This window comes from Pinus tabuliformis, chromosome 1_1, assembly GCF_031772625.1.
Source record: "Pinus tabuliformis cultivar Carrire ecotype Pingquan chromosome 1_1, CPIR1, whole genome shotgun sequence".
In the NCBI taxonomy this organism is placed as follows: Eukaryota; Viridiplantae; Streptophyta; class Pinopsida; order Pinales; family Pinaceae; genus Pinus; species Pinus tabuliformis.
Window position 1 is genome coordinate 81,263,233 of NC_142297.1, and position 26,489 is coordinate 81,289,721.

Consider the following 26,489-nt stretch of genomic DNA (forward strand, 5'->3'; position numbering starts at 1 on the left):
GCCAACTCTAATTACACAGTGATTGTGCATTGAGAGTCCTAGGGTACCTTGCAGTCCAGGTGGAGAAGAGTTCCACGACTGTACACGGGGGAGGGGCGGGTGCATTGAGACTGTGGAGGACGAGAGCCCATACCGATCGGGCAAAGGCGCAACTTACAAAGAGGTGGTCCACGTTTTCAGATGCTGATCTACACAAAATGCACCAATGTGGCCCTATAATGCCTCTATGGGCAAGATTTTCACTTATCAACACTTTCTTGTGAATAAGTAACCAAGTGAAAAAATTCACCTTGGGGATTCCGTATGCATCCCATGTGCATTGCGAGATGGAAGGGTTGAGAACTTGATTTTGTGTGGATTGCAAGGCTGCAAAGTGAAGCGTAGGGGTGTAGACTTCTGTCTTCCCCCATCTCTAGAGATTCGATGCATGTAAGTTAACAGGTGCCGAGCCCTTTAGCTTATCAAGAGAAGGTGCTTTTGGTGAAGTAAATGTGTTGACAGGTTGGGGAAGACCTAGTCTTCCCAGTTTGTTATATACCTAGGGGGATAATATGGGGAACCAAGGGAGGTACCCAAGGTAATAATGTAATAATGGGATGGGCCATAGTAATAAATAAGGTGGTTAACCCATATCATGTAAGGCACCACAAGTAGTTAGTAATAATGTAATGGGCTCATGGTATTAGTTCGATGGTATGAGGGAACCATGGTAATGATCCATGGTGTTGTATGTATGAAGCCTATATAGAAGCTAGAGACTCCACATGGAGAGAGAGTCAAGGAATATTGTATGAACAGGCATATGGCTTGCGGAGTGTTTTCCTTTCTTAAGGAGTGAATGTATGGTGTTGCCCTACCTTAAGGGTTTTGATCAATAAAGAAACATTTCATATACTTTGTGGGTTCAATTGCATTATCTTATATTTTCATATTAGATCTATAGTATTTTTGGGTTAGATCTATAACAATTGGTATCGGAGCACTTTCTTAGGCAAAAGTGGAGAATTTTTATTTTTTATTTTTTGCAAGGATTTTTGGGCGGCGAGTTTGCAGATCAGATCTGTATGTTTTGGTGCATGATCTGCAAAATCTAATTGTAGATCTGAATTCTATGTGAAAAAATACCCGATTTCAAAAAAAAAATCGGTCGAATCGGAGTCCGGATGAAGGAGATATCGCTGATTTAAAAATCAGTGGGGCTGCAGACAATTTTTCGGGGCAACAAATTTGCGGCGCAGATCTGGACGTCCTAGCACAAGATCTACAAAATCTAATTACAGATCTGGATTCTTTGTGAAAAATACCCAATTTCAAAAAAAAATCAGTCGAATCGGACTCCGGATGAGGGCGATATCGCTGATTTAAAATCGGCTCTTTTTTCAGAAATTTTGGGTGACGGCGGGAGAGTAGCAGCGCAAATCTGAAATTCCAGTGTTTGAATCGGGATTTCTATCACATGGGCAGATGCAGAATGGTTGTTCCATTTCCAAAAACAGGTTATAATAGGGATTCTGAGCAATATTGATGGAATTGTGACCATTTCACATTTTCGCCAATTTTTTTTTGTGATGGCGGGCCCAGATCGGAATTTGAGGAACTTGTATAAATTTGATGGTTCTCATCCAGCTAGATGGCTAGCACAAATGGAGTAGTATTTCAATCTGAATAACATCTTAGATAATGAGACTCAGCTTATGGTGGCAAGCATGTACTTGGACAATGAAAGACGACAATGGTGGCAAGAGCATCAACGTTCCAATGGAAGGTTTCTGACTTGGGACATATTCACAAAAGCTATTATGGACCACTTTGGCCAAAAAACTAATTTTATTGATAAACTCACACAGACAGACACATTGCCTAGCAAAGATTTTATTTTTACAGAAAAGAAGGAAACCAAGGAACTTAAAGGGTTATTTTGTACTGATGTTTCCTTATTGCAGGTTCATGGATTGATTCAGAAAGAGAAGATCATTGTTTCTATAAATCCTAGTTTCAAGCATAATTTGATCAATGCTAATTTGGCAAAAACATTGCAAGTTCCTGTAAAACACATTGAAAACACACAGGTGGATGATGAGGATGTTCAAGTGTACAAGGATTTGAAGATTTCTATGGATAAGTACGTGTTGCATGGTGATTTTTATACTTCAGAAATAGATAATATGGATGTTGTTTTGGGATATCCTTGGATGGAATCTGCGGGTACTATCAATATTAATGTACAGAAGAAATTCTTGAAGCTCTGGTATAAAAAGAAGAAAATTACATTACAGGATATTTCCATCAATAAACAGGTAGAGCACATGGAGGCTGAAGCAGAAGATGTTCCAGGGACTGACATATCAGATGATGAGCCTTTGATGATCGACAACCAAACACAAACAGAGGCTGAAGAAGAAAAGGTTACAGGTGATGATACATCAGAGGAGGGTTCAGTGGTTGAAGTCATATTGAAAAAGAAGACACCACAACAAGCACCACAACAGGGTGAATTAAAGAAAAAGACACCATGGGTTAAAACTTCAACATATCATCACCCACATCACCCTGCAAGAAAACAACCAACAAGATGGCAACCAATTAGCCACAAGGACAACAACCCCTGTATGATGGATAGCGAGGAGCGAAGATCCACCTACTACACATCAACACAGAAGCGCTGCCACGGTCAACTTCTATCTCAAGCGAGCGAGACACCAGCGAGATTGAGGGTTCAACTTCTCTTGGATGGCTAGATGCACGTGCATGGTACCAGTGGACTACTCTTTTGAGTAGATCTTATTATTTGTGTTCTTCCCATGTTTCGGAGACGAAACATGCTTAGGGGGTGGAATGTTATATACCTAGGGGGGATAATATGGGGTACCAAGGAGGTACCCAAGGTAATAATGGGATGGGCCATAGTAATAAATAAGGTGGTTAACCCATATCATGTAAGGGACCACAAGTAGTTAGTAATAATGTAATGGGCCCATGGTATTAGTTCGATGGTATGAGGGAACCATGGTAATGATCCATGGTATTGTATGTATGAGGCCTATATAGAGGCTAGAGACTCCACATGGAGAGAGAGTCCAGGAATATTGTATGAACAGCATATGGCTTGTGGAGTGTTCTCCTTCCTTAAGGAGTGAATGTATGGTGTTGCCCTACCTTAAGGGTTTTGATCAATAAAGAAGCATTTCATATACTTTCTAGGTTCAATTGCATTATCTTATATTTTCATATCAGATCTATAGTATTTCCAAGTTAGATCTATAACAAGTGGTACAAGATCTATAATATTCTTGGGTTAGATCTATAACAAGTGGTATCAGAGCTATAACAATTGGTATCGGAGCACTTTCTTGGGCAAAAGTGGAGAATTTTTTTTTTTTTTTGCAAGGATTTTTGGGCGGCGAGTTTGCAGATCAAATCTGTATGTTTTGGTGCATGATCTGTAAAATCTAATTGTAGATCTGGATTCTATGTGAAAAAATACCCGATTTCAAAAAAAAAATCGGTTGAATCGGAGTCCGGATGAAGGAGATATCGCTGATTTAAAAATCAGTGGGCTTTCAGACAATTTTTCGGGGCAGCAAATTTGCGGCGCAGATCTAGATGTCCTAACACAAGATCTACAAAATCTAATTGCAGATCTAGATTCTTTGTGAAAAAATACCCAATTTCAAAAAAAAATCAGTCGAATCGGAGTTCGGATGAGGGAGATATCGCTGATTTAAAATCGGCTCTTTTTTTAGAAATTTTGGGTGACGGCGAGAGAGTAGCAGCGCAGATCTGAAATTCCAGTGTCTGAATCAGGATTTCTATCACATGGGCAGATGCAGAATGGTTGTTCCATTTCCAAAAACAAGTTATAATAGGGATTCTAAGCAATATTGATGAAATTATGACCATTTCACATTTTCGCCAATTTTTTTGTGATGGCGGGCCCAGATCGGAATTTGAGGAACTTGTATAAATTTGATGGCTCTCATCCAGCTAGATGGCTAGCACAAATGGAGCAGTATTTCAATCTGAATAAAATCTAATTGTAGATCTGGTATAAAAAAAATTCTCCACTTTTGCCCAAGAAAGTGCTCCGATACCAGTTGTTATAGCTCTGATACCACTTGTTATAAATCTAACCCAAGAATATTATAGCTCCGATACCAATTGTTATAGCTCTGATACCAATTGTTATAGATCTAACCCAGAATATATGAGAAATAACAAATATACCCAATAATAACAAGATCAAAATACATAGAAATGATTCACTTTATTGATATCAAACCCTTAAGGTAGGGCAACACCATATATTCACTCCTTAAGGAAGGAGAACACTCCACAAGCCATATGTCTGTTCATACAATAATCCTTGACTATCTCTCCATGTGGAGTCTCTAGCCTCTATATAGGCCTCATACATACAATACCATGGATCATTACCATGGTTCCCTCATACCATCAAACTAATACCATGGGCCCATTACATTATTATTAACTACTTGTGGTCCCTTACATGATATGGGTTAACCACCTTATTTATTACTATGACCCATCCCATTATTACATTATTACCTTGGGTACCTCCCTTGGTACCCCATATTATCCCCCCTAGGTATATAACACAGTTCCCCTGACTGTACCACGCAGAAATGTTGGTAAGACTGTGTACGCTGTGCTGGGAGAGCCAGTCACAAAGATCAGCTAAATCCACTGTGTGTTCAAGGGGGGAATTGCCCATGATTTTATCTTGCCATATCGTAATATTTACTCCATTTCCAGGCACCTTGTAAAGCTAGTTTTGGAAGGTGGCAAACCCTTTTCTACATAGGTTCCAAAGCGGCGTGCCTTTGGGAACACTGTCTGCTTGGAGGTTTCTCAATGAGGCTCCTTTGAAGTATTTATTCTAGAGTAGTTGGCTGACTGGATGGTGTTTATTGGAGTAGAGTTGCCAAAGGATTTTGCCACCTAAGGCAATGTTGGCCAGGTCAGGGTCTCTAATCTGGAGACCTCCTTCTAGCTTTGGCCGTTTCATTATGTCCCAACTAACTAAGTGAAATTTCCTCTCGTTTCCTTTGCCTCCTTGCCATAGGAAGTTTCTGAGCAGCTGTGGAATCTGATCTATGATTGTCTTTGGAGCCAGGAGGACGGAGGTCTGATAGATAGGGGGAGAGGAAAGGACAGACTTTATGATGTTTAGCTTGCCAGCGTAGTTGAGCCATTGCCCACCCCAAGCAGCTATCTTGGTTTTGATCTTGCTGATGGCTTTAGTCCAGAGTGAGGCTCGGTTAGCCCCTAGGGTTAAAGGTAGTCCCAGCCTCCCAGGTATTATATTTTGTCCTAGGAGGCATAGCCTGGAAAGTCCAGGATTCTAGCTATTCGGAGTATGGTTTGCTCCTCTATATTCCATCTGTACACAACACTTTTTCTTTTATTAATAAGCGCTCCTGAAATGATACAGAAGCTTTGTAGGGCCCCATTGAATTCCTTTGCTATTCGTGTGGAAGCTCCTCCCAACAGTAAAGAATCATCTACGAACAAGGCATGGTTGATTGGTTCTAATCTAGTCATCGGTCGGATGCCCGGGAGAGTATCTTTATTTATTTCCGCTATCAATTTCCTTCTCAAGGTGTTTGCCATTATTATGTACAGAAAGGGAGATAGCAGGCATCCTTGCCTTATCCCCCTTGAAGCTTGGAAATAAGAGGCAGGTCGACCATTTACCAGCGGGGCGATCCAAGGTTTGTCATTGCAGGCCTTGATCAGGGTCACAAAAGCTGGGCTGAATCCAAAGGAGAGGAGAACTTTGTAAAGAAATGAAAGTTTTAACCGATCAAAGGCATTGGTCATATCCAACTTGATCAACATCCCTTGGTCTTTCCTTTGATGACTGGAATACATGGATTCCCGAACAAGTATCACATTATCCAAAATATGTCTTCCTGTTATGAACCCTCCTTGATTGGGAGAAATGAGCTTACTTAGCAGGGGTTTAATTCTGTTTGCGAGCAATTTAGCAAGAATTTTGTAAGAGACATTACATAACAAAATGGGTCTAAATCTGTCAAAGGTAGCTAGATTCACTTCTTTGGGTATTAAGGAAAGAAAGGTGGATTTGGTGCTGCCTCCCACTTTTGCCTTCTTCTGAAAAGCCCTTGCCATTCTTAGTAGGTCAGATTTGATGATTGTCCAACAAGCTTTGTAGAAGTGTGCTGAGAAGCCGTCTGGGCCTGGGGCTTTGTCAGGCTCCATGTCCCAAATTACATCACTGATTTCTTCCTCAGTGAAGGGCTTCATAAGATTTGAGTTATTCTCCTCATTAACCAAGGAAGGGATCCGGGAGAGGAAGTCATTGGAGATTGCCTCATCTCCTGTTCCATCCTCTGTATATAACCACTGAAAGTGAGTTTCAGTAGCTTCTTTAACTTGGGCAAAACCTTTGGCGACTGTCCCATGATCCATCTGCTGAGGTGATTTCTGAGATGTGATTTCGAGAGAGGTGGGCTCTGAACTGCATGTGGAAGAAGGTTGTGTTTCGGTCACCTGCTTTCAACCATAAGCTTCGGGACTTAAGCCGTCAAAATTCTTCTTCTTTTCTGAAGGAGTTGAAAGAAGCAAGTTGGGCAACTGTTCTTTCTCCAATTCTTGCGTGGTTATGTCTTTGCCCTCCATCTTCAACTGTAAATTTGCTAACTGTTGGACAGTGTCTTTTCTATATGTGGTGAAGGTGTTTGGAGGTGTTTTGACCCACTCTTTCAGAGCTGCTTTGGTTGCTTTTAATTTTTGCTCCCATACATAATTGGGTGACCTGGTGACTGTGATAGACCAAGACTTGGCAACAACTTCCAAAAACCCTTCCTGCTCTATCCACAAAGGGCTGAAGCGGAACGGTATAGGCCCCAAGTTTTCTTCCTCATCCAGTTGCAAGAGGATGGGTTTATCGTTCGAGGTGAGGTTTGGTAGGATTCTCGATGATGCTATTCTCTTATCCATCAAAAGAGTGCTTTGTACTAGGAATCTGTCGAGTCGGGCTGAGATGTGTGCTGCCCCTGTTCTGTTGTTGGTCCAAGTGTATCTCCCCTTCTTAGGTTTAAGTTCAAGAAGATCCCACTGCTGAATTATGTCCTCCACAAGGGGAGCAATGGATCTCTGCTATTATTACCCCCTCTTTTTTCTTTTGGGTCAAGAATGATGTTTAGGTCTCCTACTATTACAATGTTCATGGTAGAATAGTTGTCTACAAAATCGAGAAGTGTTTGCCAACACTCTTTTTTCTCAAGGTAAAGAACAAGAACATAAATATTAAACAGGGCGAGAGTGAGCTTACTTGCTTTATGTCGAAGCTCGGTGTAAATCCAATGTTGAGTCTTGAAGGAATTCTCCAGTTGGAACAATTCTTCCATCCAGACCGTGGCAAATCCTCCTGAGGTTCCCCTTGCACTTATAGCCATCCCAACTTTGGTCTTCCAGTTCGTTTTTCTTAACTCTAGAAGGGCTTCCCCTTCAATTTTTGTCTCTTGGAGCATGAGGATCTCTGGGGTTTCTATTTTCATGAGATCTTTAACAATTGCAGCCTTCATGGGGTTCCCCAAGCCTCTACAGTTCCAAGAGACTATACACATTATTTATTTGGGGTAGTGGAGGAGAGGCCTCCCTTTGGTGGCCATGCTCTGGTATTTCGACTTATGGACATTTCTAGAGTGGACTGACTTCCTTGCATTTTTTGCCTCTCTGCTTCTTCCTCTCTTGCTTCCTTGAGGGATTTCCTCCTTGCCCGCTTCGAGGGCCTTATAAATGTCTCCTCTTCCAATGAGCCTGTCAATTCTGAGGGCTTCTTTCTTGTCATGTCTGCATAAGAGGATGGCGAAGAGTCTCTTTCTGGGGAGTCGGTTTGGGCAGGGGAAACCCCTGCGTTTCCTTCCTCGATTAATGGGGGATTGGCCTGCTGTTCTGCGTCACTTGCTATAACAGGGGATTCTTCCTGTGTGCTGAGAGCTGCGAAGGAATTTGAGGGAAGATCTGTTCTAGGGGTACTGCCCCTTCCGGCTGTAGCTCTGTGGATGGCACAATGGGTCCCGCTTGAGCCCCTTTCCCTCTCGGTTTGCTGTGCTGCTTTGATGAGGCCATCTTCTGCATCGTTGTCCATTGATCTCCTTCATTTTCTCTGCTCCTTTCTCAATTTTATTTTTACAGTTTCTTGCAAAGTGCCCATATCCATGGCAATGCTTGCACTTGAAAGGCAGTTGCTCGTAATCCAGTTCTTGCACGTGAGACCATTCTACCACTATTAGTTTTATGGCTTCTGGAAGCCCAACTTCTAGATCAACCTCGACACAAATTATGGCACAGGAGTATTGTCCCTTCCTGTCTGCGCTGTCAATATATTTTCAAAGGGTGTTTTTGATGGTTTCTAAAGTCTTCGGAGTCCAACAGTGCAAGGGTAAATGAGGGAGACACACCCAGACAGCGACAGCCGAGGGCACATCTTGGGTTGGATCAAAGTCCGGTGTCCATTTGTTCAGGTACAGACACTGGGGACCCATGAAGTATGGTCCGTTTCTAAAGATGAGGTTCCTATCTTCAATGCAAAACGAAATAACCCTTACCGACGAAGTGGGCATTTTATTCCTTCTGAAACCAACAGTTTCCAGTTGCGTTGCATCCACGATTCGATGGCTCTTGGTGATGGCCATAACCCAGTGAACTTGCCGATGAGTCCTCTTTCTGTGATATTCAGGGCAACACGACAGGGTTCTTCAGCTGGAAGAGTGACGGTCGGGATTGCTTCCATCTTCTTGACGAACTTCTGCTGGGAGGCTGAAATTGGGCGCTTGCTGCAGTCGCCCACCAGCTGCTTGAAGGCCAGGAGTTCAGGAGGGAGGGAGGAAGGAGGCTCAAAGCCTCCTTCTGAAGCCATGGCTGTGAGGAGGATTCGCAGGGGGGCACTCGCAAAGGTAGTAGCGACGCGTGGAAATTTTTTTCTTGTTGCTTTTGAACCCTGGAGTGATATTATTTAAAACCTTAGTAGGAGTGTGATATAATATGTAATTTTCATAGTTAATTGCTTTTGCCCAAAAATTAAGACCAAGTCCTTTAGATTGAAGCATACAATTAGCCATTTACTTTAAGGTGCGATTCTTCCTTTCAACGACACCATTTTGCTGTGGAGTATATGGAACAATATGTTGCAATTGAATTCCATGCTCAGTGCAAAAGTTGATGAATTTGTTGTTAACATATTCTCTGCCATTATGAGATCTTAGCTTAAGAATTTGATGTCCAGATTGTTTCTTAACAAAGGCCTTAAAGGCCAAGAACATGTTAAAGACTTCACTCTTCAGTTTTAAGAAGTATACCCAAGTGCATCTGGAGAAATCATCAATGGAAGTTAAGAAATACTTGTAGCCAGAGAATGAAACAACTGGAGAAATCATCAATGGAAGTTAAGAAATACTTGTAGCCAGAGAATGAAACAACTGGAAGTGGACCACATAAATCACTATGCACAAATTGTAAAGGGGCTGAGGCGTGCCAAGAGGCACGTTTTTCAAAACTATCCCGATGATGTTTTCCGAGTACACATCTGGAACAAACACCATTTCTGCAAGATACGATAGGAAGACCTGTCACCGTATTTTCTTTACATAGATTTTGGACAGAGCGATATTTTAAATGACCAAATCGCTTATGCCAAAGTTTGCTCACTTAATCATTATGAGCAACAAATAATGAGGGAAGAGTTGATGACCCAAAGTTGTTAAACTTATACAACCTTGTAGAATCATCAGCAATGCCAGTATCTAAAATCTGTCAAGGATCTCTTAGGTCCTTAATTACAACATCATGAGCTGAAAATTCAACAGTTTTACCTTCACCTGAATGAGTAATCTAATATGCAAATAGAAGGTTGCAGGATAAGGTACGAACTCATAATACATCATTAAATTGATCATTGCCTAGATGAATAGTTCCAATCCCTACAATACTAAGTGATCTATCATCACCAATATATATTTTTGGTGTTACACTCATTTAAAGAAGAAAACATGGCTTTGTTTTTGGCCATGTGATAAGAAGCTCCAAAATTAATGAGCCACTCATGAGAATGAGAAGAAGAAGATACATTTAGTGCATAATCAGATCGAGATGCTTGACAACCACATGCAAGAAGTGCTATTCCTGAAGATGAAGTTGAATTTGAAGAGTGCTCTAAATGGATGTTATGCTACTTCATTGCTGCTTCCAAGCCTTCCATCTTTTTAAAGCATTTGGATTCTAAGTGGCCATCAAGATTATAAAAGTTGCAATGTCTATCAATATTCTTTCCTTTATTTTTAGTTGCCTTATCATTTTGTGGAGTTGATTTTTCATTTTGAGATTGAAATGGCTTAGGACCCTTGTTTGGTTTAGGATCATTCCTTTTACGCTGCTGCTTCTTAGGATTCTTTGAACTTAATTGCTGTTGGGTTGTTAAGGCTTTCTTAGAAGAGTTTCAAGTATTAAGAAGACCAAGATGTAAGAGTTTTTCTTGTTCTCTTATTAAAGAATCACAAAAGGCATCAAAAGAGGGGGACTTGTAGTCTTGTCCTTGAGAAATAAAGGCCTCTCTAGTAGAATGGATGGTGGAAACAAACACAGAGTAGGCTCGTCCTAACTTGGTAAGAATGAAATAGATAAGGCTACCATCTTCTTTCTTAACCTTAACACCTTCTAAGAGAAGTCTAAGGGTCTTGAACTTGGACAAAAAATCTTCAATGGAAGAAAAATTATTGGAGTCCAATGTAAGAAACTCATTTTCGAGTTGATGGACTCTAATTTAATTTTTAATTCCAAAAACTTTATTGAGTTGTTTAATTGCTTCATCAAGTGTATCAATTTCTGCGATATGGAATCTAAGGTTTAGAGAAATAGACATCTCTATCAACCCACGTGCTTGATCTTGTTTATTTTCCCATTTGGCTTGCTTATCTTCATCTTTAGGTTTAGACTCTTGGCCTGAGGCTATTCTATAAAGACATTTACTTCTAAGTAATCCACAATGTAGAATAGCCATTGGAAGTAGTTGATGCTGTCAGGAATAATTAGGCATGGAATTTCCATTTTAAAAGAAATTGAAGCTGTAGATGTTGAAACTAAGTGTTCCAATGGAAAGATCTGAAAAAATTAGGCCGCTTAAAAAAGCGGCTCTGAAAACAGCGTCCGATGAAGAAGTTATGGTTTTTTGAAGAAAAGTTGTTAAAGATGCCGACGAACTACGTGAATGTCGGAAAGTGAATGATAATGTTATATTTACAAAAAAAAAATCACCCCATTTCCAAACTTTATCTAATTAGCTCACTTCAAAAAAAAAGATCACTTTATGTGACCCACTTTTCTAAATAAGTGAAAGTCACTTTTACAATGGCACTTTATGAACTATTCACTAAATTGTAACTTAAATAAAAGATAAAGTGACTTTAGAATTATAAGTGACTCACTTTTTATAATGGGTGAGAACACTTTTACATAAAGTAACTTTAAAACATAAGTTACATGTGCTTTTTGAAAAAGTAACTCAACAAAAAGAAATACTTGAACCCAAGACATCTATTCTCATAAAGTAACTTTGGACCAAGTGAGCTAGTTTAAAATGCTACTAATTTTTTGGAAAGGAGTTTTTTTAGCTCAATGAAACTTTAAAGTGCGTGCTTACTTGAAAAACCCCTTTTTGCCTACAAAACAAAATAACAACCACACAAACCAAAACGAACACGCAAAAGTAATCCAAGCCTTGCAGCTTAAAGTTATATTTGGCCGGAAACTATATATTTTCCTCAATGTTTTTGGTTTTCGAGATGACACTAAGGCGCAACGGAAAATGGCATACACATGAGAAAAATCTTTTCTTTCTATTTTTGATTTGCCCGGATCGCATAGGGTCGCGTGACAAAGAGCATACATAGAAATGAAATGTATAGATCCGGTAATAAAAACAATATAGAGGACTATAAACCAAAATAAATAGAGAGATAAATAACTATAACTGCACATAAAGACTGTATACCTCCAGATCTTAAAAATGATGTAGCTAGGGCTACCGGAAACTTTTTTGCATGAAACCAAAGGGGTTCGTCACTGGAACAGATGCTCCTAACACAATAGAGCAGTTCTCTCGGCCCGAAAGTGGTCATAAACAATAGATATACGAAACGATAGTCGGATGCAGTTGTATCGACTTCGGATTTGGATCACCAACGGATGCAGCCCTCGAATAGCTCTGATACCATGTGGGAATTTATAGGGTAAGTTCCGTAGATAGAACACCAAAAGACACCGCTCACAAACAGATCACAGATTGGTACACCATTATTCTTGACGTGGTTAAAACCCTCAAAGAGGGAAACAACCCACGACCCGAGCCAACGCGGCCACTTCAGGTAATTTATTAATGTAAAAGAAAGAAAATTTACATAAGCTTCTCTCATGAACGATCACCTAACAAATGACCCTCCATGCTCTTTAAATAGAGATCATCGACCAATTGGGTGTTAAGCCACGGATCAATGTCGGTAATACCGAGGAGAGATGAACCGTTCGGATCACTTCATGTCTAGAACATATTGTGACCGTCAGATTGTAAGTTAAAAAAAGTACATACTAAAGAAACACACTTTACCTAACTCTACACTAGACCAATTTGTACTTAATTATTTCTTGTGTCGGAATATCCTAACAATAGTTGGAAGCCCCGCCCAAACTGTCCTAATCCCTCAAGCCACTGGTTTCCATATCCTCTAAAAACTGTCGAACAACTCCCTCTTTCTCCCTACTGCATAGCTCCTAGGCTGCTTTATGCACTCCTTGATGGAGTTGGTAAGCTGCTGATCCTCTGTTGCTGAATAAATGAGAAATACTAATTTCCTCGGCAAGAAATCATTGAGGAAGTATTCGCTCACTATGTGATCTACTTCTTCCTTTTGATAACTTTTCTGCCCAACACTCAGCTTGCAGAAACTGCATTCCTCTAGCTCTGTGTGGCTCGACGTAGCTCCCTCTGCTTCGGCAAATTCTCGATCCGGTAGTCTTACCTCTCTATTGGCTCACTCAGAGAGAGACACTCACGAAAATATAACACTCCTGGCTAGAACTGCGCTATGCCTTGGGGGATTCGAATTGCTGCTTGCTGCAGCAAGTTGGCCCTTGCTTCAATGCTAGATGTGCTCTTCCTGATTCACATCAACAACTCCGATACCATGTGAAAATTCCTAGATCTAATAGTTTCAGGAATCCTATTGCAACCAACTGAATCTACTTCTCCTAGATTGTAAATTATTGAAGTAAGAAAATTGATAGCTTGGAGATTTGAATGTAAAAATACACAAGAGGTATTTAATAATAATAATTTATTAATATATATAAAATGTATAAGTGATGAATGTTACAATGAGGACCCGCATATATATACCTAAGCAGGTGTCCTTTCATGACTGGGCATGTCTTTTAGACATGCCTTTTCACTTAACTAATGTCTTCTTAACATAATCACTAATTAATTACTTAGTATTTATATTATTTATATTTATTTATTTTGTTATGAATTATATTCATAACAATTATGTTACAAAGTTGTTTAAAATTTCTTCATGAAATATCGAAGCAGATTATTGAAACAACCTACACCAATTAAATATGATTCTGAAACATAGAAATTGAGCAAGGAAAATAGAAACACATAAGACACAGTTATTTTTGGACAAAAGTCCCCGGAAAAACCCAATGCAGGAAAATTGATGTAGCAGTTTTGAGGGTTTATTATTATTAAGCAGTGGTTCTGAATACAACTCTGGATGCCCTTCCGACAATCTAGTTACATAGAAAAAGACATTGGCAAAAAACTTAGTGAGATTACCTCACTTGACCTGGCAAATCCCTCTGATCCGGTAATTGAAATGACTATCCTTGGCTGCAACTGCACTGCCCCTTCCTAGTAATTGCGTGGGCCTACGTGGAGCTCTCTGAGGCTCTATGTCAGCGTTGTGTTGGGTCTCACTGCCTCCTGGAGCTCCGACGTCAACCTTCCTGGCTGATCCGGCTGCTCCTCGACAAGTTTCGAATTTTTGCAAGAGGACAACTCTTCCTCTGCCCTAGCTCTTCTGGCACTGCACCAAGCACTGCGTGGGCTCTCCTGGCCTAGTGTCAGTCCTCCCTGGGTCTGTGCTGCCTCCACTAGTGTATCTCTACCTCTCTACTGAGTATTCGGGGTTCTGGAGAAGATCCTCTAACCCTACTATCCCTGCCCCTCTACGGCAAGATATCTCCTCAATCGATTTTCTCCTGAGAACTTTTCACTTCAGAAAATTGATTTCTTGATCTCTCGGTGTATTTTCCAAATAACCGTCAAGCCACTAGTGTTGAAATTTGGTACCGGAGGACAGGTGGTTCCCTAACGCTTTGATCTTTGGCCTAGGGAAAAGTGTCCAAAAGAATTTAATTTTTCTCCTAAAGTAACTTTATAATTTTTATAAAGTTAAATCTAATTTGAAAGTGACTTTAAGTGATAAAGTTACTAAGTCTAATTTTAAAGTGACTTTATAAAGTCAATGAAAAATTAGAAAGGAAAAGTGACTTTGGAAATAAATGACTAAGTGGGTCTTTATTAAAGTGGGGTGAATTAAAAAATAGAAAGTGAGATTTAAATGAGCATTTAATCTCAGCCATTGATCTAAATCTATTTCAGCCATTGGATTTAGGGATCACCCAAAAGTCATTTAGGGTTGGGTTAAGGGAGGAAAAGGAGGAAAAAGATCATTCATTCTTTCATGAGCAGATTGGGAGAAGGAGAGCAAGAGAGCAAGGGAGATTTCTGGACAAGGAGGAGAAAGAGGCAGCAGTTTGGCACATACACCAAGGCAGCACTTCAGCAAATCCGAACAGCATAAAGAACAAGCAGAAAAAGACAGTTTTTGTGAGCAAAATAGTGGAAAAATTAATTTTCAGCACGAATATTGAGGAGGCGATTTTCTGCACTTTTTCCGAGGGCTGTCTGTACAAGTCCGTACGGCCGTCCGCACAGTCCGCACAGTCCGTACGGTCCGTACATCCGTACGTCCGTACAGTCCGTACATCCGTACGGTCCGTACAGCTCTTACAGCATTTTTCAGATTGTCGTTTGGGCTGAAAACAGATAAGTTTTGCTTGCTGGAAATTTCTGTTTTTGCTGAAATTTATTTGCTGAAAATTTTCTCTGTAAAAAGGCATTTTCCAGAAATAAAGAAGAGCTCTTAAACTGGTTTTCCCCAAGAGTTGTAGGGGGTTTTTCCAGGGTCAAGTTGACCAAAAATCACTGAGTTTAAATGTGTTTTAATGGCTGTTTTTAATTGCTGATTTTTTATTTCTGCAATTTCCAGCACTCAGAAAAATTTCCAGAATTTGTGTTTTCAGCAATATTTATTTTTTTTCAGTCTGTTAAATGTATGGCTATGGGAATGGGCATTTAACTATATGGGAGAAATAAGGTGAAACTGAAAACCGGGGTGGGAAAACAAATTTTTTTTACATGGTATCAGAGCTTGAGTGCTGAAGGGCAGTTTGGGACAGCAAAAGAAAAAAAAATACAGCTGCTGATTTTTTCACTCAGAAAATTCCAGCAAGCTGATTTTTCATAAACAGCAGGTTTATCTTTACCACAGCAGTGCTATTTTTCAGTTTTAGGACAGCAAGATGTCATTGGGATTGAGGGTGGAGGATAGGTTGGATGGGCATACAAATTACAGCGTTTGGAAGGAGAGAATGCAGAGTATCTTTGAGGAGGCAGAAGTCTGGGATATCATGGTGCATACAGCACAGCACCCTGTTGTTGTGCCTACTGATGCTACTCAGTTGGCAGCTTATAATAGAAAGAACAACAAGGGTAAAAGGCTGATTCTAGACGGAATCAAAGACCATTGCATTCCTCATGTGAGAGGAAAGAGCAATGCCCATGAGATGTGGACAGCATTGTCCAATCTCTACCAGAGTACCAATGAGAACCGGAAGATGGTCCTGAAGGAGAAGCTGAAGAACATTAAGATGGGGAATGATAGTGCAGCTGGATATCTCACAAAGATTACCAATGTGAGAGATGAGTTGGCAGCGATTGGAGAGGCCATTCCATCCACTGAGTTGGTGCGTATTGCAGTGAATGGCCTCCCCCGTTCATGGTTGAACTTTGCTGATGGGGTTTGTGCACGTGAGACCCTTCCCACATGGGAGAGGTTTTGGGATGATTGTATTCAGACAGAGATCAGGAAAGGACAGCTTGGGGCAGCCAAGCCAGTTGAGCAGGATGAGGACGTAGCACTGGTGGCAGGAGGCAAGAAAGGCAAAGGGAAGAAGCAGGCTTCCACAAGCGGTGGTGGAGGCAAAGGCAAAGGTAAAGGTAAACAGGGTAACTCACAAAAGGACTATTCCAAAGTGAAGTGTTGGAATTGTCAGAAGATGGGACACTATGCAGTTGTGTGTCCGGAGAAGAAGAAGAAGAAGGGGAAGAACCAGGATGTGGCAGCTTCAGCTGAGATTGAGGACTTTGCAGGTCGTTTTGACCGGGAGTTTGCGTTCACTACATGTGAGTCCTCTAGTGCAGGATCACCTGCCACACAGGTTCAGAGGGAGCATGCTTTTCCCTCGATTAGCGGAGCATCTACAGGTATCTGGTATGTGGACAGTGGGGCTTCACGTCACATGACAGGAGTCCGGGAGTACTTCTCAGAGCTTTCAGAGAGTGGCACTGATATTGAGGTAGTACTCGGTGATGACAGAGTTGTTAGAGCAGTCGGGGTGGGGACAGTGACATTTCAGAGGGAGTCCAAACCTCCCTTGAAGGTGTCAGAGGTTCTTTATGTGCCAGGGATGAGGAAGAACCTCATATCCGTCTCAGCTTTGGAGGACAGAGGATATGAGGTACTGTTCAGGGAAGGACAGGTGTTGATGTATCCCAGGGGCTCTCCAGCTGATTCAGCTAGAGTGATAGGTGTACGCCATGCAAAGGTGTACAAGTTTGCATTCCAGCCCCCTTTGGCATTGAGCTGTAGTACCGACAACAGAGCTAGCAGTTCTGAGCTGTGTGAGATTTGGCACCGCAGGATGGGACACATGTATCATGGAGCCTTGAGGACATTGCGGGAGATCACCACAGGTGTGCCAGATTTCAGTACTGATCACTTCGATACTTGCAGAGGTTGTGCGATCGGCAAGTTTGCCAAATCCCCTTTTCCCAGCAGTGACAGCAGAGCGACGGGGATACTTGATTTGATTCATTCCGATGTGAGCGGTCGGATGTCTCATGTTTCCTTGAGTGGATATGAGTACTATGTCTTATTCATTGATGATCACTCCAGGAGGACCTGGATTTATTTCTTGAAGACCAAGAGTGAGGTCTTCAAGCGGTTTCAGGAGTTCAGAGCTCTTGTGGAGACTCAGACAGGTCGAAAGATCAAGTCCCTGAGGTCGGACAATGGAGGAGAGTACACCCTTGGAGAGTTTGTTGACTATTGTGCGGAGGCAGGCATTAGGAGGGAGTTCACTGTTCCTTACAACCCCCAGCAGAACGGGGTTGCGGAGAGGAAGAACAGATCCATCATAGGGGCTGCCAAAGCCATGTTACATGATCAGGGGTTGCCATTGTTCTTGTGGGCAGAGGCCTGCAACACAGCTGTTTACTTGCAGAACAAGAGTCCGCATCGTGCCTTGGGGCACATGACTCCGGAGGAGGCTTTCTCTGGGAAGAAGCCTGATCTTGGTCATCTTCATATCTTTGGATGCATTACATACTCCTATATACCCAAGGAGGAGAGGACCAAACTAGAGCCCACCGCAGAGAAGGGTATCTTTGTGGGCTACAGTGAGACCTCAAAGGCCTTTCGGATTTACATTCCTGCACAGAGGAAAGTTGTTGTCAGACGGGATGTGAAGTTCGAGGAGGACAGGGCCTTGAGGAGGTCACGGGAGTTAGAGTATCTGGATCAGCCAGACCCTCAGCAGCAGTTGAGTCAGTCGCAGGGATCCAGTGGGCAGGGATCAGGAGGATCCGGAGGTACATCTATGAGGATGTCAGGTCCATCAGTGAGCAGTGGCTCGCCGAGCCAGAGGGGTGGTGCTCCGGGCAGCATGCAGAGCAGTTCACTAGGGAGTCCACTGATGGACAGTTCACACGGTACCTCAGCTTCTATAGGTTCAGGTGCAGGCAGGAGGACAGCAGACAGACAGTCAGGAGTTCAGGCTACTGATGGGGATGAGGAGGAGGAGTTTCATTCTCCTATGGGAGAAGCATGCTCAGGGAAGAGGAAGCCCAAGTGGCTTCAGGACACCTTGAGAGATGCCACATCTGTTGCTGAGCCGAAGAGGCCGGTCAGAGAGAGTAGACCACCTGAGAGATTTTGTAGCTATATGGCGATGGTTACCAGCATCCTTGACTCTGAGCCTTCTAGCTATGAGGAGGCAGCTAGCCAGCAGGTCTGGAGAGAGGCCATGCAGGAGGAGTATTCTTCTATCATGAAGAATGATGTTTGGGAGGTGGTGCCGAGGCCTGAGGGCAAATCCGTGGTTACTTCCAGATGGCTTTACAAGGTAAAGCATGCTGCAGATGGCAGCATTGAGAAATTCAAAGCAAGGTTTGTGGCTAGAGGGTTCTCCCAGGTAGAGGGAGTTGATTATGAGGAGACCTTCGCTCCCGTGGCTCGATATACTTCGATCCGCTCCATTATATCGATAGCAGCAGAGATGGGTTGGAAGATCCACCAGATGGATGTGAAGACCGCATTTCTCAATGGCTTCATACAGGAGGAGGTGTACATTGAGCAGCCACAGGGCTTTGAGGTGCATGGGAAGGAGTCCCATGTGTGCAGATTGAAGAAGGCCCTTTATGGCCTGAAGCAAGCTCCAAGAGATTGGTACTCCAGGATAGATGCATACTTGCAGGGGATGGGTTTCACAAAGAGTGAGGCAGATCCGAACCTTTACTTTATTGTGATTGGTGAGGAGCCCCTCATTCTGGTGCTGTATGTGGATGACTTGATCATTACAGGTGCAGAGAGACTCATAGAGCACTGCAAGAGAGATCTTGCGGCGGAGTTTGAGATGAAGGACATTGGCTTGATGCATTACTTTTTGGGTTTGGAGGTGTGGCAGGAGGAGGGGCATTTCTTCCTGGGGCAGGGGAAGTATATTGTGGACATCCTTAGCAGATTCCACATGGAGGATTGTAGACTCATGTCGACACCGATGATCACCAACTGGAAGAAGCTTCATGCTTCGGATTCCGAGTTGGTGGATCCCACATTGTACAGGCAGCTGATTGGTTCCTTGATGTATTTGGTCAACACCAGACCAGATATCTGTTTTGCAGTCAACACGATGAGTCAGTTTATGTGTGAGCCTAGGAAGGTTCACTGGGTGGTTGCAAAACACATTTTGCGGTACTTGCAGGGGACAGTGGATTATGGTCTGGACTACAGGCAGGGAGATGGAGTGAGATTGGCAGGATACACTGATTCTGATTGGGCAGGTTGTGCTTCTGATAGGAAGAGCACTTCAGGGTGTTGTTTTGGGTTGGGTTCAGCAGTAGTGTCATGGTTCAGCCGGAAGCAGCAGTCAGTAGCACTGAGTTCAGCGGAAGCAGAGTATATGGCAGCCAGTCTAGCTAGTTGTGAGGCCATCTGGCTTCGCAAGATGTTGTTTGGCTTATTTGGTCAGCGGTTGAGACCTTCAGTGATTTACTGTGATAATCAGAGTTGCATTAAACTCACGGAGAATCCAGTATTTCATGACAGGTCAAAGCATATCGGGATCAGATATCATTTCATCAGAGACTATGTTCAGAAGGGAGCTGTGACGCTTGAGTATATTTCCACTGATGAGCAGGTTGCAGATATTCTTACCAAAGCCTTACCACGGGGCAAGCATGTCTACTTCAGAGACAAGATGGGTGTGGTGAGGAACACCTTCCTCGGTAAGAGGGAGTGTTGAAATTTGGTACCGGAGGACAGGTGGTTCCCTAAGGCTTTGATCTTTGGCCTAGGGAAAAGTGTCCAAAAGAATTTAATTTTTCTCCTAAAGTAACTTTATAATTTTTATAAAGTTAAATCTAATTTGAAAGTGACTTTAAGTGATAAAGTTACTAAGTCTAATTTTAAAGTGACTTTATAAAGTCAATGAAAAATTAGAAAGGAAAAGTGACTTTGGAAATAAATGACTAAGTGGGTCTTTATTAAAGTGGGGTGAATTAAAAAATAGAAAGTGAGATTTAAATGAGCATTTAATCTCAGCCATTGATCTAAATCTATTTCAGCCATTGGATTTAGGGATCACCCAAAAGTCATTTAGGGTTGGGTTAAGGGAGGAAAAGGAGGAAAAAGATCATTCATTCTTTCATGAGCAGATTGGGAGAAGGAGAGCAAGAGAGCAAGGGAGATTTCTGGACAAGGAGGAGAAAGAGGCAGCAGTTTGGCACATACACCAAGGCAGCACTTCAGCAAATCCGAACAGCATAAAGAACAAGCAGAAAAAGACAGTTTTTGTGAGCAAAATAGTGGAAAAATTAATTTTTAGCACGAATATCGAGGAGGCGATTTTCTGCACTTTTTCCGAGGGCTGTCCGTACAAGTCCGTACGGCCGTCCGCACAGTCCGTACGGTCCGTACATCCGTACGTCCGTACATCCGTACGGTCCGTACAGCTCTTACAGCATTTTTCAGATTGTCGTTTGGGCTGAAAACAGATAAGTTTTGCTTGCTGGAAATTTCTGTTTTTGCTGAAATTTATTTGCTGAAAATTTTCTCTGTAAAAAGGCATTTTCCAGAAATAAAGAAGAGCTCTCAAACTGGTTTTCCCCAAGAGTTGTAGGGGGTTTTTCCAGAGTCAAGTTGACCAAAAATCACTGAGTTTAAATGTGTTTTAATGGCTGTTTTTAATTGCTGATTTTTTATTTCTGCAATTTCCAGCACTCAGAAAAATTTCCAGAATTTGTGTTTTCAGCAATATTTATTTTTTTTCAGTCTGTTAAATGTATGGCTATGGGAATGGGCATTTAACTATATGGGAGAAATAAGGTGAAACTGAAAACCGGGGTGGGAAAACAAAAAATTTTTACAGCTAGACAACCAACGACCTAGATTAGATATTAATCAAAGGTTCAGATCATTTTGGCTTGATCCGTGGCTTTTTCTAGATGTTTCACCCTTGATTAGATTAATACCCATTAATTTTTTAATTTTCTAAGTTTAGACTTAGGAACTTCATTAAAAGTATTAATTATTTTAATAAAATCACTTTTGGGTGGAATTTCCGAAAACAATTTTTGGGTTCTTTGGAATACCTGTGCCCAAAACTCCCTGCAAGATTTGAGGCTTAGAGCACATCCGATGCTACTCCAAATCAACAAGGATAACACTCCTCTCGACTGCCCAAGCCAGACCCAATTAACAAGTTATTTCCTTTTTGTTATGTTTCATTCTTTGGCATCAAAATTTAAAGGTGGAGTTAGTTGAAAGTCAAGGATAATATTTATTACAAAGTGTCACAACTTGTCATGGATGTGATAAGGTTATTGATTCCTTTCTAAAAGGTAACACTTCAAAGTGTAAAGAGTTATCATTATGTATAAATTTCATTTCTCTTTGCTTGAGAAACACATTTGTTTGCTGTGTATATTTATATATAATCATTGAGTGCATTTACAATTCTACATATTATCAGTATTGAATGTGCTCCCATAGCATTTTCAATCAAACAAGTCCATATTGACACACAACAATTGCATTCCTCTCTAATAGGTTTCCCTCCAAAGTGTAAAGTAATTTTGTATAAATTGGATTTTTCTTGGCTTAAGCAACACACTCGCATTGTGCACACTTTTATATCATCAATGAGTTCTTTTACGTGTTATCAGTATTGAATGTGCTCACATGTATTTTCTCAATCAAACAATTCTATATTATTATACTGCAGTGTCTCCAGTCCAGATTTTAAGCAATCTTAAGTCCTTTTCCCCTTCAAGATGTAGGTTTTAACCCTGTACAGAAATTACCTGTATACGAATTCTAAAACACAGAAAATAAACAATGCGAGAGCATAACATAAAACACATATACACAGAGATTTTCCCCTGGATTCCAAAACCGGGACTACCAGCTTGATTTTTCATTATATTTCCTTTCAATGTTACAATACATATTTATACATGCCGAAACATTCAATACCATGGACCGAAACCATCGTGTCGAAAACCATGGACAGAAAACCATCGTGTCCAAAAACATGTGCGAAAACCATGCACAAAACCATAGGTGGGTGCGCCCAACCTAACATAGGGTCCAAAACCAAAATTTTCCGGGGCGCTGCTCCGGACCCTATAAAGTGGGGTTATCTGCACCCCTCAAACCCCCTGTGACCCCCCTGCTACGCAATCGGTGCAATGAAGGTGGGGGGGCTGGTCGTGGAAAGAATATAACACAACCCAACATCAAGATTCTTAATCATTTCTAGACTCCCTTCTAAAAACCGAAATGCAGGAATTTTTTAGTATATTATGACTTACAATTATTGTTGAATCTTAAGCAAAACCTCAACCGCATTAGTGTGCCAAGGGCTGTTTCTATTAGTTTGTATTGCTTAAAAGTAAAGAGTTTCTTCTGAATTCAGACTTCTGTGATCCATAATGAATTAAGAAAAGTCTTTTGGCTCTTTCGGTAGAAATCACATAAGAGAAATTGGTAGAAATCACATAAGATAAATTTCTCTTATGTGATTTCTACCTGAAGACTTTTCTTAATTAGTAAAGAGTTTCCTTGTGGCTGAGTAGATTTTCTTTTCTAATCTTCACTTTTTGCATGATATCCAGGATGGTTTTCAAGAGTTCCCTGTAAATAGTTCTTATATGCCAGAAATTCAGAAGCGGTTGTCCATTGCTAGGAAAATAGATGAGACCTCACGCAAGAATTCCAAGGTAATGTACACTACTGTGTTTTATAGCTGATTATATTATAGTTATCACAAATTGTGTTCTGTGAAGGTGGCAGCTAGATTTATGTTGAAAAATGTAACTAGGTTTGGTCTTCCTAATTATCATTTGTACTTGTGTCATTGTATATTTCATATAAAAACAAAAAGAAGAGAAAGGAATATTTATTTTTCAAAGCACGGGTTTCATGCTCAAGTCAAATTGTTATTTTATTTTAGCATGTTCTTCATGCTTATTATTATTTGTATTGGTCAAAGTCAAAGGCTTATTTATAGCCTAGAATAATAATTTTCAAAGGTGTAATTTGAGTCAAAGTCACCTCAAGATGTCAAGTTGACCCTGCCTGTCAAGTCAGCCTTGCCCCAGAAGAAACATTTATTCGAGCCCCTCTGGACAATATAAATAGAGGGTGAATTGAGCTCATTTGAGGACAAGCAATTCACATGTTCTGATCTGAAATAAATCAAGAAGAAGAGCGAAGTCAAGGGAGGCCGAAGTCTGAAGTTTGCACGTGTAAAGGAAGGTTTTCTTGAGCTTGGATATGTGATAGTTCTGCCATGACACATCTCTTGTTGAAAGATTGTTCCTAATGCTGTACATGTTGCTGGTCTTTTGCTGTTGATGGATTTGCTGTGTGGAAGGAGGGTTTGACTTGGCATCTAGAGGATTGGAGTCTTTTTATGGTCATGGGTCTTGGATATCTCACTTTGATTTTATTCTATAAGAAGAGAATATTTCCGGGGTTCCCCCTTGTGGGGTTTTCGCCATGGCTTGGAGCCTATATATTGTGTTGTTTCTTGTGATCTTTATGTTTTGTACATTTGGTAATTGTTTGATGAAGAGAACGTAATAAACATCAATAATAAGCCAATAACATTAACAAACAATTATCAAAGAAGAAAAATCTATCATAATGTATAGTCAACTTGATTTCTCAACAATTTAATCCCATCTGATGAACCAAAATATATTCCAATTTGTCATGATTTTGAAATTTGCATGTTTTAGAATCATTACCAGAGTAGTGCAGTAGAATTTTTTAATAATCTCTTGATCTGTTGCTATTAGAAAATCTTATTTTTTAACTTGGGGCTTTCTATACAATTAAGGGATAGCTAGTGAGGAGAAACTGCTTCTCTTTGTGCCAAAATGTCAACGTGTAAACTGATTTTGTTCCATCTAATGAATTAATACAAAGATTGTGACAACACAATCATTGTTGATGAATATGACAATGCCGATGAACACAAAAGTTCAGTAGATTGTACTGATGATGTGAATGCTACATTGATGTGTTCTTCATGGGTTGAATGTACTTCACTTAATTAATTGGTATACCTTTTAGATAAAGAGATTTGTTTACTCACTGATGGACATCAATGTTAATTTAATTTCAAATTCATATATGCAAATGTCAAGCTGGGACTATGATGTAACTTGTGGTAGTCACAACATACCATAGGTGCTCACAAGAGAAGGGGCTAGCCCATATTGTCTAGAAGGAGAATAATAATTAATAACTGTAAAGATACAAGAGTTGATTAATAACACAGTTAAGAAGATTTGCATATATGGTAATTGTTGTTGCCTAAAGTGTACACCTAAGGCGCGACACTCAGAGTAGGGGCTGTCACCCTGATCCCTACTCATGCTGTTTAGACTCTCTCTTAGCCAAGTCAAGGGGGTAGTCCCTAATAGTAGATGGAAAGGGGAAACTTGCTGTAATAGCAAGTTCTAGGAGATATAAGGCAAGGTAATTATTATTATTGTATCTTGGTTGTTAATCAAAGCAAGTCTGAGAAATTATGAGCAACCTTTGTTAAAATAAGTGCAATTAAGATCAATGAGGCCGATAAAAGATACAAAAGTAGACTAGTGCCTTCAATGATGCTCAAGTTAAATTAAATACTTGCACAACAATGATTAATGTTCCAAGTTACCAGACAAACAAATGCTGCCAAGATGAGTTAGCACCAATAGACAGTGGAGAGATGAGCAATAAATTTAAACAGCGACTGCAAGGAAATTAAATTGCAGCAATGTAAAACTCGCAATTATGAACAATGCTCACAATCTCAATTGCCAATGATCAAGATGAAATGCAATGCCTATCTAGGTGAGATACAGTAAAATATTAAACAATGCAATGCAACTTGCAAAAGAGAAATACTTATGCAAGAGAGATGTAACTAACCATGCACAATGAGATGCAAAAAGAAATGAGAAAGAGGGAGTTAGTAAGAAATGCAAAGGCTATCCTTTATCAATTTCAACAGCAATAGCAATCCTCTATCAATCTGCAGTCCAAATGCTAATGATTAGCTTTGCAAAATATGCACCAGACTTTCAAAAGCCACTGTCAACGAAGAGATAAACTAATTGTAGCTTATTCAATACATAACAGTCCACAAGACCTCAATATTAACCACCAAATGCAAATGAATTAAATCCAATGCAAAATAATCACTCTAAGTGCCAGGGGTACTTATGCTAGACTCTTGATACACCACTGCGACCTCAAATCAGACCTGTATGAGTTAAGATCGGTCAACTGTAAATTAAGATCAGACCTCTATCTAATATGCAAAATTAGACACCAAATTAGCAAGGACTGAGAGCCAAACACTTATGACTATTTTTGAAATTATTATGTGTTATTATGTGTCCTTAGGGCGTTATTATTATGAGTCTTGTTATGATTAGGGTCTGTACGTTAATATTCAGATCTGATACTTTATGACAATCAGCAAACAAGTCATATTTGGGAGAGGACTGAAGCTTAAAGATTTTCTGCCTCCCCTTAGTGGCTGGTATATCAATGTGATCTTCCAAATATCAATGTATAGGCCACAAATAAGTAATAGAACCCTTTCAAAGAGCGATGTCACACCTGCAATGCAAATCTGTTAGCTCTGGCAACAATGAACAGGCATTCAAATGTTTTCAAGATTATCTTTACTTATCTAGACAGTTTAGACAAGCAAAGATCCCTTAATAAAACAATACCTAGATTAACCAATGTGTATGAAACAAGACCAAATAACAATTCAAGTCAGGGAAAATGGTTAAGTTACTTCAATTCAATGTAAATGACTTGCAACCAAATTTATGAACTGCAACTTGAAACCAAAACTCTTCCAATGAGAAACCAAATGAATAACAACAATATCACATGCCTTAAGTTAGATTGCTTGTTTAGAATGATTTTCACGTTATGTAACAACCTAAGTTGCACGAAACAGGGAAACGGGTATGAGTTTCCGAAACGGGCAAGGGTACGAAGCGTGACCCCCCCCGCCCCCTCCAAATTTTGGAAACAATGAAACGCAATATATATATATATATATATATATATATTAGGGCATTTAAGAAATAATGTGCAATCATAAAGCATATATGATGCATTTTAATTTATTCATTAGGATTAAATTGTCAATTGTCAATGCGTAAACTACAAGTCTCTAAATTTACATCACATTTACTCATGAATGATCACATAATGAAAATAGCAAGATCCAAAATCAGC

At 40.5% G+C, this 26,489-nt stretch overlaps 1 protein-coding gene across 1 annotated transcript in view; it reads left to right on the plus strand.

Annotated features, from left to right (window-relative positions):
• The window catches only part of LOC149211674 (P-loop containing nucleoside triphosphate hydrolases superfamily protein), a 262,983-nt gene that overhangs the window by 158,055 nt on the left and 78,439 nt on the right, over window positions 1–26,489 (plus strand). The window contains exon 10 of the mRNA XM_089391570.1: window positions 22,844–22,948. Within this exon, the coding sequence (XP_089247696.1) occupies window positions 22,844–22,948 (105 nt within the window). The remainder of the gene's footprint in view (window positions 1–22,843; window positions 22,949–26,489) is intronic.